The 12758-nt window shown below is 39.4% G+C and overlaps 2 protein-coding genes across 2 annotated transcripts in view; one reads left to right on the top strand and one right to left on the bottom strand.

The window, feature by feature from the left end:
• Nucleotides 1-4465, top strand: part of otofa (otoferlin a) — a 74236-nt gene extending 69771 nt beyond the window's left edge. The window contains exons 44-47 of the mRNA XM_062437703.1: nt 746-987; nt 1171-1349; nt 1883-1983; nt 4285-4465. Coding sequence (XP_062293687.1) covers nt 746-987; nt 1171-1349; nt 1883-1983; nt 4285-4465 — 703 coding nt within the window. The remainder of the gene's footprint in view (nt 1-745; nt 988-1170; nt 1350-1882; nt 1984-4284) is intronic.
• Nucleotides 4466-6569: 2104 nt separating this feature from the next.
• On the bottom strand, nt 6570-12748 carry drc1 (dynein regulatory complex subunit 1 homolog (Chlamydomonas)). The gene is made up of 16 exons (XM_062437702.1): nt 12675-12748; nt 12374-12476; nt 11469-11596; nt 11110-11293; nt 10749-10886; nt 10291-10377; nt 10086-10208; nt 9833-9955; nt 9617-9744; nt 8948-9377; nt 8096-8185; nt 7842-7925; nt 7615-7736; nt 7287-7439; nt 7102-7204; nt 6570-6596 (listed from the first exon to the last, which is right to left on the bottom strand). The coding sequence occupies exons 1-16, from the start codon at nt 12746-12748 to the stop codon at nt 6570-6572; spliced, it is 2097 nt and encodes a 698-aa protein (XP_062293686.1).
• Nucleotides 12749-12758: the final 10 nt, after the last annotated feature.

Below are 12758 nucleotides of genomic sequence, written 5' to 3'. Positions count from 1 at the left end.
AAGTAAATGTACCTTTCCACCACTGGTCACCAAATCATAGCACATTCTTCTAGGTATTTATTACGATGTTTCAGACTGACAATCTTCCATTGTCAGCTTACGTTCTCATGTTTTTTAGTGTTTCGTGCAGCTTCCGCCCCTTTTCATCCTGAATAAGGAAGCCAGTCTTACTCAACTGTTAATGAAAAAGCTCCAGCCGGCACACTAAACAAACCCTCACATGCTTTGATCCTTTGCTTGTTAGTATCTGCAGTCTGACACTGTAAGGACAAAAGATGTTTGTTTAATGGTCACTTTGTATAAATTTCACTAATGGCATTTCTGCAAGCTTTGTGTTTGCATGGCTTTGAAAACAGTGTGAGGCTCCAGCATCAAATCAGATTAGGATGGATCACTCAGAAACATCTTAATTAACAGTGATGCACACAAAACTGTGTTAATCAGATTTGCTGTTGGGGAGTCGCATTATGTGTTTTGATTTTGACCAATTAGCATCATCTCTCTTGTTGGCAGACTGGTACTTTTATAACATGTCCTGTGCTCCTTGTTTAAATCAACCAAATTAATATACTAACAGACAGACAGGTTCCTACACCTTAAAACTTAAACGTGCATGACTGACAAAATCAAATAACATGACATGTCTACTAATCTCACCAAATCATGACTCTAAAGGTCAACCTACCCCTAATTCTCATGACCCTGCACTGAGCTGTGGTCTCACCTGACTGTAAACGTCCCACAGGTGGCTGAAAGGGCAGCAGGAGGACAAACAGGACACAGATGTGCATTACCACTCCTTGACTGGTGAAGGAAACTTCAACTGGCGCTTCGTCTTCCCCTTTGATTACCTCATGGCTGAGGAGAAGATCGTGATCTCAAAGAAAGAGTCCATGTTTTCCTGGGATGAGACTGAATACAAGATTCCACCTCGTCTCACGCTGCAGGTCTGGGATGCGGACCACTTCTCTGCTGATGACTTCCTGGGTAAGCGCTGATTGAAATGGTTATTTTTTCTTCTGAAAAGATGTGTCATTCTTGTTGCTGAAGGCAATAATCCCATAGAGAATGTTCAATTCAATGGGAAGAATTACTCATCTGTTTCACCGTGATCATAACCAGAGTCTTACCATGATAGTGTCTGACGGTTTTGACCATAACCACTCCCAGGTGCAATTGAGTTGGACCTAAACCGGTTCCCTCGTGGCGCAAAGACAGCCAAGCAGTGCTCTATTGACATGATCCGGAACGAGCAGGAGCTGCCCACCATCTCCATCTTCAAACAAAAGAGGGTCAAGGGATGGTGGCCTTTCGTGGCCCGTGATGAGAATGATGAGATGGAGCTCACGGTAAGACAGTCATGAAACACTGAGCATATCAGCATGAAACCATCATTATGACATTACTTCTAAATACTAGTTAGAAAGTGAGTTTCAAGGCAGTATATAATGAGATGAAATAAGCAGTGTAAAAATGAGGGGAAGTAAAGAAAGAACCATAGAAGCAAAAAATACACAAGTGTAAACCTGAGACTTTTCAAGGTAATATTTTTATTTTCTTTCTCTCTCTTTTTCTCTTTTCTTGTAAAATACTTTCACCTCTTCAGACCTTTGAAAATCTTTTAAATTAAAAACTCCTTCCGAGGAAAAATCACTTTCAATTTAGCTCCTCATAAATCACGTCAATAAAAAGTTTTAACTGTGAGGGTTAAATTAGTTTAATTTAAGGGGTCAAAAGTAAAAAAACAAAGCATAATGTTAATACCAACTGTGTCAAGCCTAATCTCAACAGAAGTAACCAAACACTAAACCAAACAAAAATATCACTTTACACGCTATCTATCTAGAGGATAATTTTGTAGTGATTTATGCTGTCATTGTAGGGTAAGGTTGAAGCTGAGCTCCATCTGGTGACAGCAGAGGAGGCAGAGAAAAGTCCTGTAGGACTGGGACGAAATGAGCCGGATCCGCTGGAGAAACCGAAGTAAGATATTGACCTGTTTTATTTGATGATATATGTAGAATCTAGCAGTTATTTGTATTTCTTTGGCAGTTAAAAACTGAGGATTGTTGTGTGGATCGAGGAGTGTCCCATAAATTTCCTCTTCAGGGAAATCACTGTCACAGTCCAAAAAGCAGTGTAACAAAGATTTAACAGCAAATTTATCACCAATGAAGATTTAATATTCATTTATAAACATGTGATTCGGTCTAGTTTGACCCTCGCTGCTTTTTTCACTGTCAAAAGGCCACTGTTACACTTTCACAATCGTTTCTCCTCCTACCATCTCTTCAACTGTCTCCTTCTGTCTCTCCCCTCCCTTCATCCCTTTCCTCTTTTGTATGTGTGACCCCGCTCCATCTTTACCTTTCTCTCTGTTTTTTGCCTCCATCTGCATTCCCTCCTTCCCTCCTTCCCCGTCTCCCTCCTCCCGCAAAGTCGCCCGGACACCAGTCTTATGTGGTTTCTGAGTCCACTGAAGTCCATTCGTTACTTCATCTGGCACAACTACCGCTGGCTGATCCTCAAGGCCCTGGGGCTGATACTGCTGCTGCTCATGCTGGGCCTCTTCCTCTACTCATTCCCTGGCTACCTGGTCAAGAAGATTCTGGGGGCCTGATGCGCTGGTAGCCTTCGCCCCCTCCTCTTCCGCTGTCTCTGCTACTCTACTTAATCTTGTTGCTTCCTGGGTTCTACATGCTAACTGTAGCGCCTCCTCTTCTGTCGCACCAAAGCCTTCTTTCCTCCACTGCTATCTCTCCTCTGTTGTCCTATCTATAGAATACTGTATGTTTTGTGCCTATATATTTGTCCCCACCTTTTGTGCAACCCAGTGTGTTTTGCCATGAAATGCCATTATGCATTTTGTAAGTGACCAACTGTGAAATATTTTAAAAAAGCAGGACTGTTTTTAGGCATAGTCAAGTTACGTTGCCACCAGCTAAGCATCAAAGGACAGCAGGTAAGTTAGGGTTAGGGTTTTTTAGTGAAGGGCTATTAAAGTCACATATACAAAATGCTTCATTACTGTACACTACGTTTTTTTTAACGAGAATATGATGAAAAAATTAAAATAAATTCAAAATGTTTTACGATTCAATATTTATTGATAATATATCATATTTATTGATTTAAATATTTATGGATCATAAAACTATTATACTGGAATAATGAATGCAAACTAAAGGAAACAGCCCAGAAAAAATGTCAGGTGCCATGTTTGGAGTGGCTGGTCATTCATCCATCCATGTTTGTCAACATATTCATTGTCTCTTTTTGTAAAGCTTTTAGTCTGTGATGTGGTATTTTCATCTGAAACATTATCTTGATTAAAAATAAAAATGGGTGGTGAGCTGTAGACGATTTGAGGGTGGACCGGGGGGATGCCATCCCCCTTGTTAGTAAAATTACTCAAATGCATCAACCTTTCTTAACCTGTAATACCCTCTCTCCATCCCTTAGTAGCAGAGAGAGCAGAGGGGTTGTTTAGTTGAATTTGTTAGTCTAGTCTGCCTGACTCACTGATCCTTTATCTGACTGAGGTTTGAGCAAGTTAGAATCGTTGGCGTCAGCCATGGCTCTGAAATATCAGTAGCCTAACTGTGCTGTGTATTGATGAATGAATGGCACTGTTCGTGGTGCTGAAGTAGCAGGCCGCTTGGTAATTGTGCCTTTTCTTTACGTCCTACCCTTCTGTATAACAGTTTCATCTTGGATCTATAATATTCTCTAAACTATATACTAGTACTAAATATGCAATTTTATACTATATTGTTGCCTATAAACTTTATAGAATAGTGTCACCTTGATGATCAAAGTAGCAAAGAGCAGACGCTGAAGAACAAGAGGATCATAGATAGGTAATATAAAAATTATCTTCATAATAAAGCTTTAAATTAGTGGATTTTTGGAAATGTTATGATTAAGATGTTTTACAAGCTGAACTTTAAACATTATTGAGTATATCATCGCCCTCGTTATTTATTTGTAGTGTAAGTAATATTTGGTGTGTCCTCTGCTTTATCCACAATTTCTGGGTACAGTCTCAATCGTCTTCCCAGGCCACCATCCCCTTTATTAAAATTTCACAGCTCGACCACTGGTTGTGAGCATGCCGCTTTAAAAGAAAATACTCACAAATGAAACATGGCCTACTAACTACTAATGCCAGCTTTCTTTTTCTCTCTCCCATCCCTTTCACTACTCACCCCTCCTCACCCTCCATCCATCCTTATGCACTCTTCACCATATTCCTCACCTTTCACCTCCATCCCACCCAACTAGCCGCCCAGACACCACCTTCCTGTGGTTCCTGAGCCCGCTGAAAGCCATCCGCTACCTGGTGTGCAACCGCTACAAGTGGCTGATCATAAAGATCGTGCTGGCCCTGCTGCTGCTGATCATGCTGGGCCTCTTCCTCTACAGCATGCCGGGCTACCTTGTCAAGAAACTGTTGGGGGCCTGAGAAGCTGCTGGGAGGACAGGGAGGGAGGGGGAGGGTGCAGGCTCAGGTGTCTCAATACCAGAAGAAGGTGTCCCAGTCGCTCCCTCAGTCTCACCCACAGGAAGGGAGGCAGAGGGAGGAGATGGTACTCTGGAGGTCCGATTGCATTCCTTTCTGCTCTGTAATCCATTCTGATCTTCATGTACAGCCTGACACCTTCCACTTTACCTCTGAGGAGAGAGGCAGAAAATGCTTCCCCAAAGTCAAGAGAAACACAAACAAACCTCTATCCAATCTGCAGCAAGCCTAACAAATCTAATGCTCAATATCTGGATTCCATCCTTGAACTGAATGAAAAGCAATCGTATGGCACGAAGTAACCCCTTATCTGTCCTTATTTTACCAAGCAATGTTACATGACAGTGAATGTTTCTTTAACTATTTATACAGCTTTTAATTTATGTATTTCAATTTATTTATTTAAAGATGTTCATTTTAGAGCACTTAGGTCGTGATCAGACGATTGCCAGGATGTTCATTTCAAGTGATGCTCCGTGAAGCTGCAATGACTGCGGTTGATTTAGGTTAATAGAAAACAAATGAAAAATATTTTTAACAATATTATAGCCCTTGCAGTCTTTGCACACTTCCAGACTAATAATGAAGAAACAAAAATAACATAGATGTCTATTTTCCTAATGACAGAACAATAAGACTTCAAAATTAATCAACTAGTGAAATAATAAAATAAGCTTTCCACAGGGTCAAGTTCAACTGCTATGATAAATATGTAATCTTTCAAATAGAAGAAACCAAGCCAGACTTGCGTTAAACAATATTTGCAAATAATCTCAGCAGCTGTTTTAACCACTTTTGAATAATCAGTATTGTTGACTGTATAAGCACAGGTCAGAGGTACAGTAGGTGGGTTCTCTCAGAAACTACATTCCCATATTTTTGTGTAATTGTATAAATACTCTTCAACTCACTGTTCTGTCTCACAAAAACTGCTGACATAATCCTCAGAGTAAAACTAATTATTTGCAAATATCATTCAACCAGGCCAGGACCAAGGCTTCTATGTCAATATGCATGCGTCATTCTGATAACAGACCAGAGAGGTCATGTGTGTTAGCATGACTGTCCTTCCACCTCGACACGAACAAATCACAAACCCGTTGTCTTCAGCATAACGTTTAATGTAAAGATAATCTCATGGAATATGATAAAAGTGCACTTGTGTGCAGAGTGGTAAAGGAATCTGGGACAATTCTCGAAACTCTTGCCCTGTCCCCGTATCAGACAGCATTGTTTGCAGTGTTCTTTACCCACTGTTCAGAATTTGCCTGTGGTTGACCTGTCATACGTTTGTGTTGCAGTCTTTGTTTGTGATTCTGTGTTTCACCGATTACAGAGTTACTGGTTGCACTAAACTTGCCTGTTTTTAAGATGAATTTGTGTATTTATAATATCTTTTGAAAATGTGTGCACTATTTATTTTTTGTCTGTTTTGGCAATTTGAAATAAATTAAAATCCATGGACTACATGTTTGTTAAAATTGCTGTCACCCTGAGTGTGTGAGAAGAGACATATTCCTCAGTTGCTGCTTGCAATCGCCTTTTTATTCTTTAAATCTCTCTGTTCAGTCGTCCCAGCTCCAGTATGTCATGGCTGCTGAGTCCACTGAGGACGATGTGTATCGTGGCTTGGAGGCACTACAAGTTGCACTGCGCTGTGCTGCTTGCCGTCGTGCTGGTCGTGCTCTTCCTGGCTCTGCTCTTCTTCTCTATGCCCTCAGAGCTCAGCCACAAGCTCTTCAACGCTGCTGGGTAGAACAACATAACACTGCAGTCCTGATACGCACATGACCATTGTATGTCTCCCTTTGTACCGCACAGGAGCTGTTGTATGTCTTTACTCAGCTGCAATGGTTGCTGGTGTTGCAGTTAATTGTTCTACTTGTTTTTTTTTCTTTTTCTTTAGAGGTGTAAAAATAAAACCTGCAACCTCAACATGATTTAATAGAGGCTTTATTTTTCTAATGAACATAAATCACTTAACAAATACTGATGGTTCCACATATGTGTCCTGTTCCTGTTGGGATGATTCCAAGTTGATTATGGATTATGGAAAATCCAGCTCTGTGGTGACCTGTCAGATATATCAGATGGATGGTGTTAGAGAAGAAACATTCATTTATCTTATTAGGTTTATTTGTATGATGTTTGATCTACAAAATATCAGAAAATGATTTTAAAAAACACATCACATATTCCCTGAACAGTTAGTTCCCTGAAACATATTTAATTTATCATCAAATATGATGAAAGGTGAAATTGAACATTTGAACCAGAAGAGGTATAGCATTTTTTACTTGAAAAAGTACTGATTATAAAAATAGCTGATTGTTAAAACTGTGAATTTCCAACTAATTAATTGAACCACTGATTCATATAAAAACTGTTTCAGCTTTAGAACATAATCATTTAAGAAACGTAGGCTACACATTTATATTATATACACTACACTACTACCGTACGTTATTGTTATTGTTGTATATGTTATTGCTAGGAAAGTTACTATAATTATGTTCACAGGGAATAACTGGAAAACAGTGTAACACATATCAGAGACAATACTGAAATCATACACATACTCTTGATGTGAGAGACTGTTGCAGCAACATCCGCAGCTCTGTGTTCTGCTGCTTCAGACTTTGGGTCTCAGTGATGAGCTCAGAGATGTCTGTCAGGACCGAACTGCAAACGCAGAAAAAGACCATTACTCATTTGAGTGTGCGTGGATAGATGTGTGCTTTTTGTCTGTGTGCGTGTTGCTCACAGGTGCTGTTTCAGTGTGTTCTCCGCTGCCTCCCAGAGACTGACTTTGTCCTCAGAGATGATGTTGCCCATACTCTCCCAGTAAGCTTCATCCTTTGAAGTATCCCGGACATCTAAAAACTGAAAGCTGGGCTGCGGGTGGGCTAAGCTCTCCCTTAGAAAGCACCACAAACAGATTAGCATCAAGTAATCATAGAAAGTCAGAGACACAGATATTTAATTCCAGCTGTTGGTAATAATGGTACTTTCAGACTTTAAATATAATGGAAAATAATTCAAAATAAGTGGTTTACATGAGGATTGATTGTTTCAGTGCATTTGTATCTAACCTGTAATGCATGTGCTGCTTGAGGAAACTCTTAAAAGCTGGCAGGACATAGTTAGCATGGATGGATTTAGAGGTCAGATTAGTCGTAGAGTTGATAGATTCACCCAACTCAGCAAAAACATCCTGAAAAAGAAAGGGAAAAAACACTGATGGAAGATTCAGAAACATTAATTGTATGAAAATCTTGTCAAGTTGATGTCCGCACTCCTCATCTCTTTCCCTCCCCACCTCAGCTGACTTTCTCTGCTGTTGTTGGTGCTTTAATAAGAAATCAGCCAGTTTGGGCATATCTGCCTCGTCAATGCCAAAAGCCTGGAAGAGAAAACAAGATGAACTCACACGATCTATGCGAAAAGAGTATTTGCAGACACCTTTTAGCATTTGTTATGCATGTCTTTGCTGCATGCAGTCCAACAATACACTGAAAGCAGCTGCTGAATACTGCAGTGTGCTGGTTTTGTTTATTGAAAAAATTAACTCACACAAAGGAGAGAGTCCAGCTTCACCACAGTCTGTTCATCCATCTTTAGGGAAGCCAGCAGCTTCAGCAGTTTATCCTCCATCAGGAAGCCCTAAGACAGGAAAAGAAGGAAACATTTGGTTGAATGTGCTTGTCAAACACATTTCATATTACTGCTTTTTTGGTGCTGCTTCGATGGCTTCACACCATTATATTAGCATTTTGAATGAGTTAAGCCTCACTGCACAGATTAAATTCATTTACTCTACCTTATATTTGACTTTGCACACACACACAGACGCACTTTTGTAAGACTTTCACATACACACATGCAGGACTCCAGCCTGCAGAGAGCGTATCTCAATTAAGCTACAGCTCATCTTCAAGCTTCACAGCAGCTGTTTGGGGCCCATTAAAGACCATCTAAAAAACTGTGCCTACATTGCAACTAATGCAGAAACTTCAAAGATAAGTCAGCTGCAAATCAAAGAACTAGCTCAACTCACTTGTAGATACTGTAAATATGAAGCTGGAGCCAGCAGCCAGTTACCTTAGCTTAGCATAAAGAAATCCACCATAAGCACCTTTAAAGCTCACTAATTAAAACGTTGTATCTCATTTGTTTAATGTGAGGTTGCTATGCAACCTGCTGAGAAAGCAGATTATTTAATGAACAGATACAGTATGATAGTAATATTGTAGAGATGGTCTCATCTATTATCGATAAATTGTTATTTCCCAAAATGGTGACCTTTTTTTTATAAATGTATCTGTGATTGTCTAAAATTGTTTAGGATTGCTGTCTTTTTCTGTACAAACCTCTGCTTAATGCATTCTTACTGTCATACGCATAAATCTTAGGCTTCTTTCTCACCGACTCATCACACAGCAGTTCCATAAGTTTCTTCATCGTCTCCACTGACACCATCCCTTCCTCCTTCGCAGCTCTCCCACTCTCCACTGCTGTCCCTTCCCTGCACACTTCCATGCCTGTGCTCTCAGCATCAGTCTCCAGTCTAGGCCCAACTGAGGCGTCTATCATCCCCTTGCTGCACTGTGCAGCCTGCCCAGTTTGAAACAGCTGGGAGAAAGTCTGGTGAGTGGGACTCCGGGACTGTTTCTGAGGTTTGAGTGGACCAGTAAGTTCCATGAATGCCATAGCAGGTCTCTCCCACGCTAGACAAAGGTGTTGCTTGCAGATCATTGAGTCAAAGACCAAAGCCTGCTCCACTAGTTGCTTCACCTCAGCTTCAATCATCAGCCACATCTCCTCAAACTTCCTGGCGTCAGCAACTGCAAAGTGCCTGCGTGGAGTAAAGCAGGGGTCAAAGAAAAAGATGATGGATCAAACACTTGAATCAAGTTTTCGTATACTAAAAGGATATTGCATCCGTCTGCTGGCAATTATTACAAAATGTTTTATTTGGAGAATATCAGCCTTTGCCCTGTGTTTATTTTGTTGTCTGGCTTGAATGTTGTGTTTTGTCATGCATCTGAAATTAACGTACGCCCTGTGCTAATTATGTGAATAATTATGACTCACCTAATTTTCTTCTGTATGCGTTCATATTGATGGATTTTGCGTTTGTACTCTTCAGACAAATACCAGTGCTTCTGCTTAAATTGTTTCTCCTGCCTGGCATACACGGTCGTTAGGTCTTTCACCTTTGACTGCAGACTGATACACAAAGTCATAAAATAGTGAGTGAACTGAATATAATTAGCATCGCTGTGTGAAAGTCTGTGTGTACTACCTGACAATTCTGCTCTTTGTGTGGCTCAGTTGCATGTTGTGTCCGTCTTTCTCATTCTCTTCCTTTTTTTGTTTTAAATTAATGATCATGCGGCTGGTCTTCATCTGTTGATGTTCCCTCTCCAAAACCTATAGAGACAAGAATGGGACTGTTTTTCAAGTGGTGGTGCAATTGTGGGTGCTGAGTTCATCAGGAACACTTATCAAATACCAAATAAAAGGATAAGTTGCTGGAATGCATATTGATATTTGTGCAAACCTGAGACTTCTCAGCCTGTTCAAATTTGGTGATGCAGAATTTATCTGTATTTTCCAACATCCGGTTGTGAATTTTCACTTCAAAATCCTCCACTTTCTCGTACTTCTCAGCAATTCTCATTTGCTAAAAGTAAATTAGATATAATTAGATACACAGCTGATGCATGTAATATATGAGCAATTGTTTTTATTTCAGTTACCCTGACCTGGTTGTCTGTGAGCTCCTTCGTGTATTGTTCCCAGTCGATCTTGTGTCTTGTAAGCAAGACCTCACGTTCCTGCTGATAAACACTCTATGAAAGACACAAGGGCAGCATTTAGTAAGAAATGTCTCAATGACAATGCTAACATGCTGATGTCTGTCAGATACAATGTTTACCATGTTCACCATTTTAGTTTAGTTAATAAAAGTATTTATACTGTTTAACAGGCATTTATTGGGTATTTCAACAATAAATTATTCAACTTAAAGCAAGAAGGTGATGGTCATCATGAGAAATCAGTTAATGAATCACTTTCTTGTTGCAGGCCCTTACGAGTTAATTCCATTTGTAATTTTGGCAGATGTAAATGAAGGGGATTTTGAAGTATGAAGGAAAAGTTAAAAAAAACCTCTACAAGTTATTTAAAGCTGCTTCTTGGCCCACATTTACTTGTACTGTACCTCAATCTGGGTCAGCTCCTCCCTGTAGGCCTGTGTCAGGGTTTTGATCTGCTCTTCCATCCTCTCCATCATCACATCCAGCTCCTCTGCCTGCTTCCTCAAGTCCTTTACATAGCGATCGTCTCCAACCTTCAGCTCCTGTTCAGAGACACATGAGAGGGGATCAAATTAATGAACAACGCCCACAGATTACAAGGGAAGAACAACAACACCAAAACCTTATACTTGAGTTTTGTTTTCTGAGGATTTCTGCTTTTGTATCATTTATTTACAAATATTTTTACATAGGTTTTAAATAATCTGACTGAAGTTGGTGATTTTATTAAAAATATATTTTATTAATAGATAAATAGATTATTACCTGTTGCAGGTCATTTATGAGTTTTTTCTTATCCTCTATGAGCTCAGCACACAACTGCTGCTGGCTGTTCAAGGCTTGCTGCAGCTCCTGAGGGACCACCTTCTCCTTAGCCATCGACCACCCTCTACTGATCTCCTCAAATTTTTCCTGGCTGGACTTAATATCATTCTCCAGCCGCTCCAATCTGGGCCAAGAAGGACAAACATGGCAGCAAAGAGGTATGGAGGAAGAGAGGTAGAGTTGATAAAGAGGGTAGAGCAAGTAAAAATTCCCGTTAGGTGTTTTTAAAAGAATGTATTCTGATAAGAATGTAGCTTTATATCAAACATAAAGAAGAATTGGTAATTAAGAAGAATGACCTTGTTCTGCGAGCTTCCTCCAACTCTTTCCTTCGCATTGATTCTTTTGCATCAGCTGCAGTTTGAATGTTGGTGACTAATGTCGTTAAATCTCTCTGCAGGTTGATTATCCGCTGAGAAGTGGTGAACTAACATAAAATAAGACAGTTTATATTCAAGGTATGGCACTGCTAAATGTGAATATCAAGAAATTGCACTCAACTAAATAGTAGCTCATTATAATAATTATTTTATTAGTAACTATCTTCAACTTAGTAACTGAGAGTAAAATCTTTTTTTCTTCTTGTTCCTTCAGCTGGATATTTAAGCTTCACTATGCAGAATGATGTAACAGCTGTTTTCACATTAAGCCAAAGTTTCTCTGATCTTAAAGAAAATATGAGTTTTAAGACAATTCATGATTTGTGATCACAACTACTTTGGAACCAAAATTAAGTGAAGTAATAGATGTATCCAACAGTTAAACTTCTGAAATAAGAAATATTTCCATGTTTACAGGAGAAGACATTTTAAGGATTTTAACAAGGTAGCTGAATAGTTTTTGGGGACAAAAACATATCAGACACAATTTATTATTCAAAGCAAAGATTTTTGTACATCTTAAAACATGTGTGTCAGGAATCTTTAATATTACATATGACTCATTTTTGATGTGGCCTTGAATATATAATGTTATGTGTAATCAGTGTCAGGTATCGGGTATATGAGAAGTCCAGCCTGTTTTACTGATTCCTTCTGAAATAAGAGAAAGACATTTAAAGAACAGACAAGACAGTATTATTATCCTTGTGCGGTAAAACATTCAAAGAGAAACTACTGAAACATGTATTTATTGTGTTTTCCTGTATATCATTTTTATTTAATTCAGTTCAGTTCACAGGAACGTACTTGGAAACTAAACATACTTGTTCACTCTCCTCCTCCTCCTCCTCCTCTTCTTCAGACTGGCTCTCTTCACTGAACTCTTCGTCGGCCCCTGTGTCTTCTTCAGGACCCTCTGCTGAGACCCTGAAGGTGTACAGTAACAGAAGGCTTTGTTAAACCATTTTATTGAAACGAAAACTAAAAGTTAGCATGATAACACGTAAATGAAAAGTTGCAACTTGTGAATTTCATTTATAAAGCCAGTAAATGATTGTAATTATTACTAGGTTACGTATCATTATGTTAACTTGAGTACGTTAGCGTGCAGTTTTCATGATTTACCCTTTATCAGCTTCTTGATGTTCGGACACAGACGGTTCAGGCGACTCCTGTGGATCCTTATCAACTTCTTCCATATTCAGAGTA

The sequence above is a fragment of the Scomber scombrus genome, chromosome 17 (assembly GCF_963691925.1).
Source record: "Scomber scombrus chromosome 17, fScoSco1.1, whole genome shotgun sequence".
Taxonomy (NCBI): Eukaryota; Metazoa; Chordata; class Actinopteri; order Scombriformes; family Scombridae; genus Scomber; species Scomber scombrus.
Note: the sequence above shows the minus strand (reverse complement) of the source record. Positions and strands in the feature narration are given on the sequence as shown.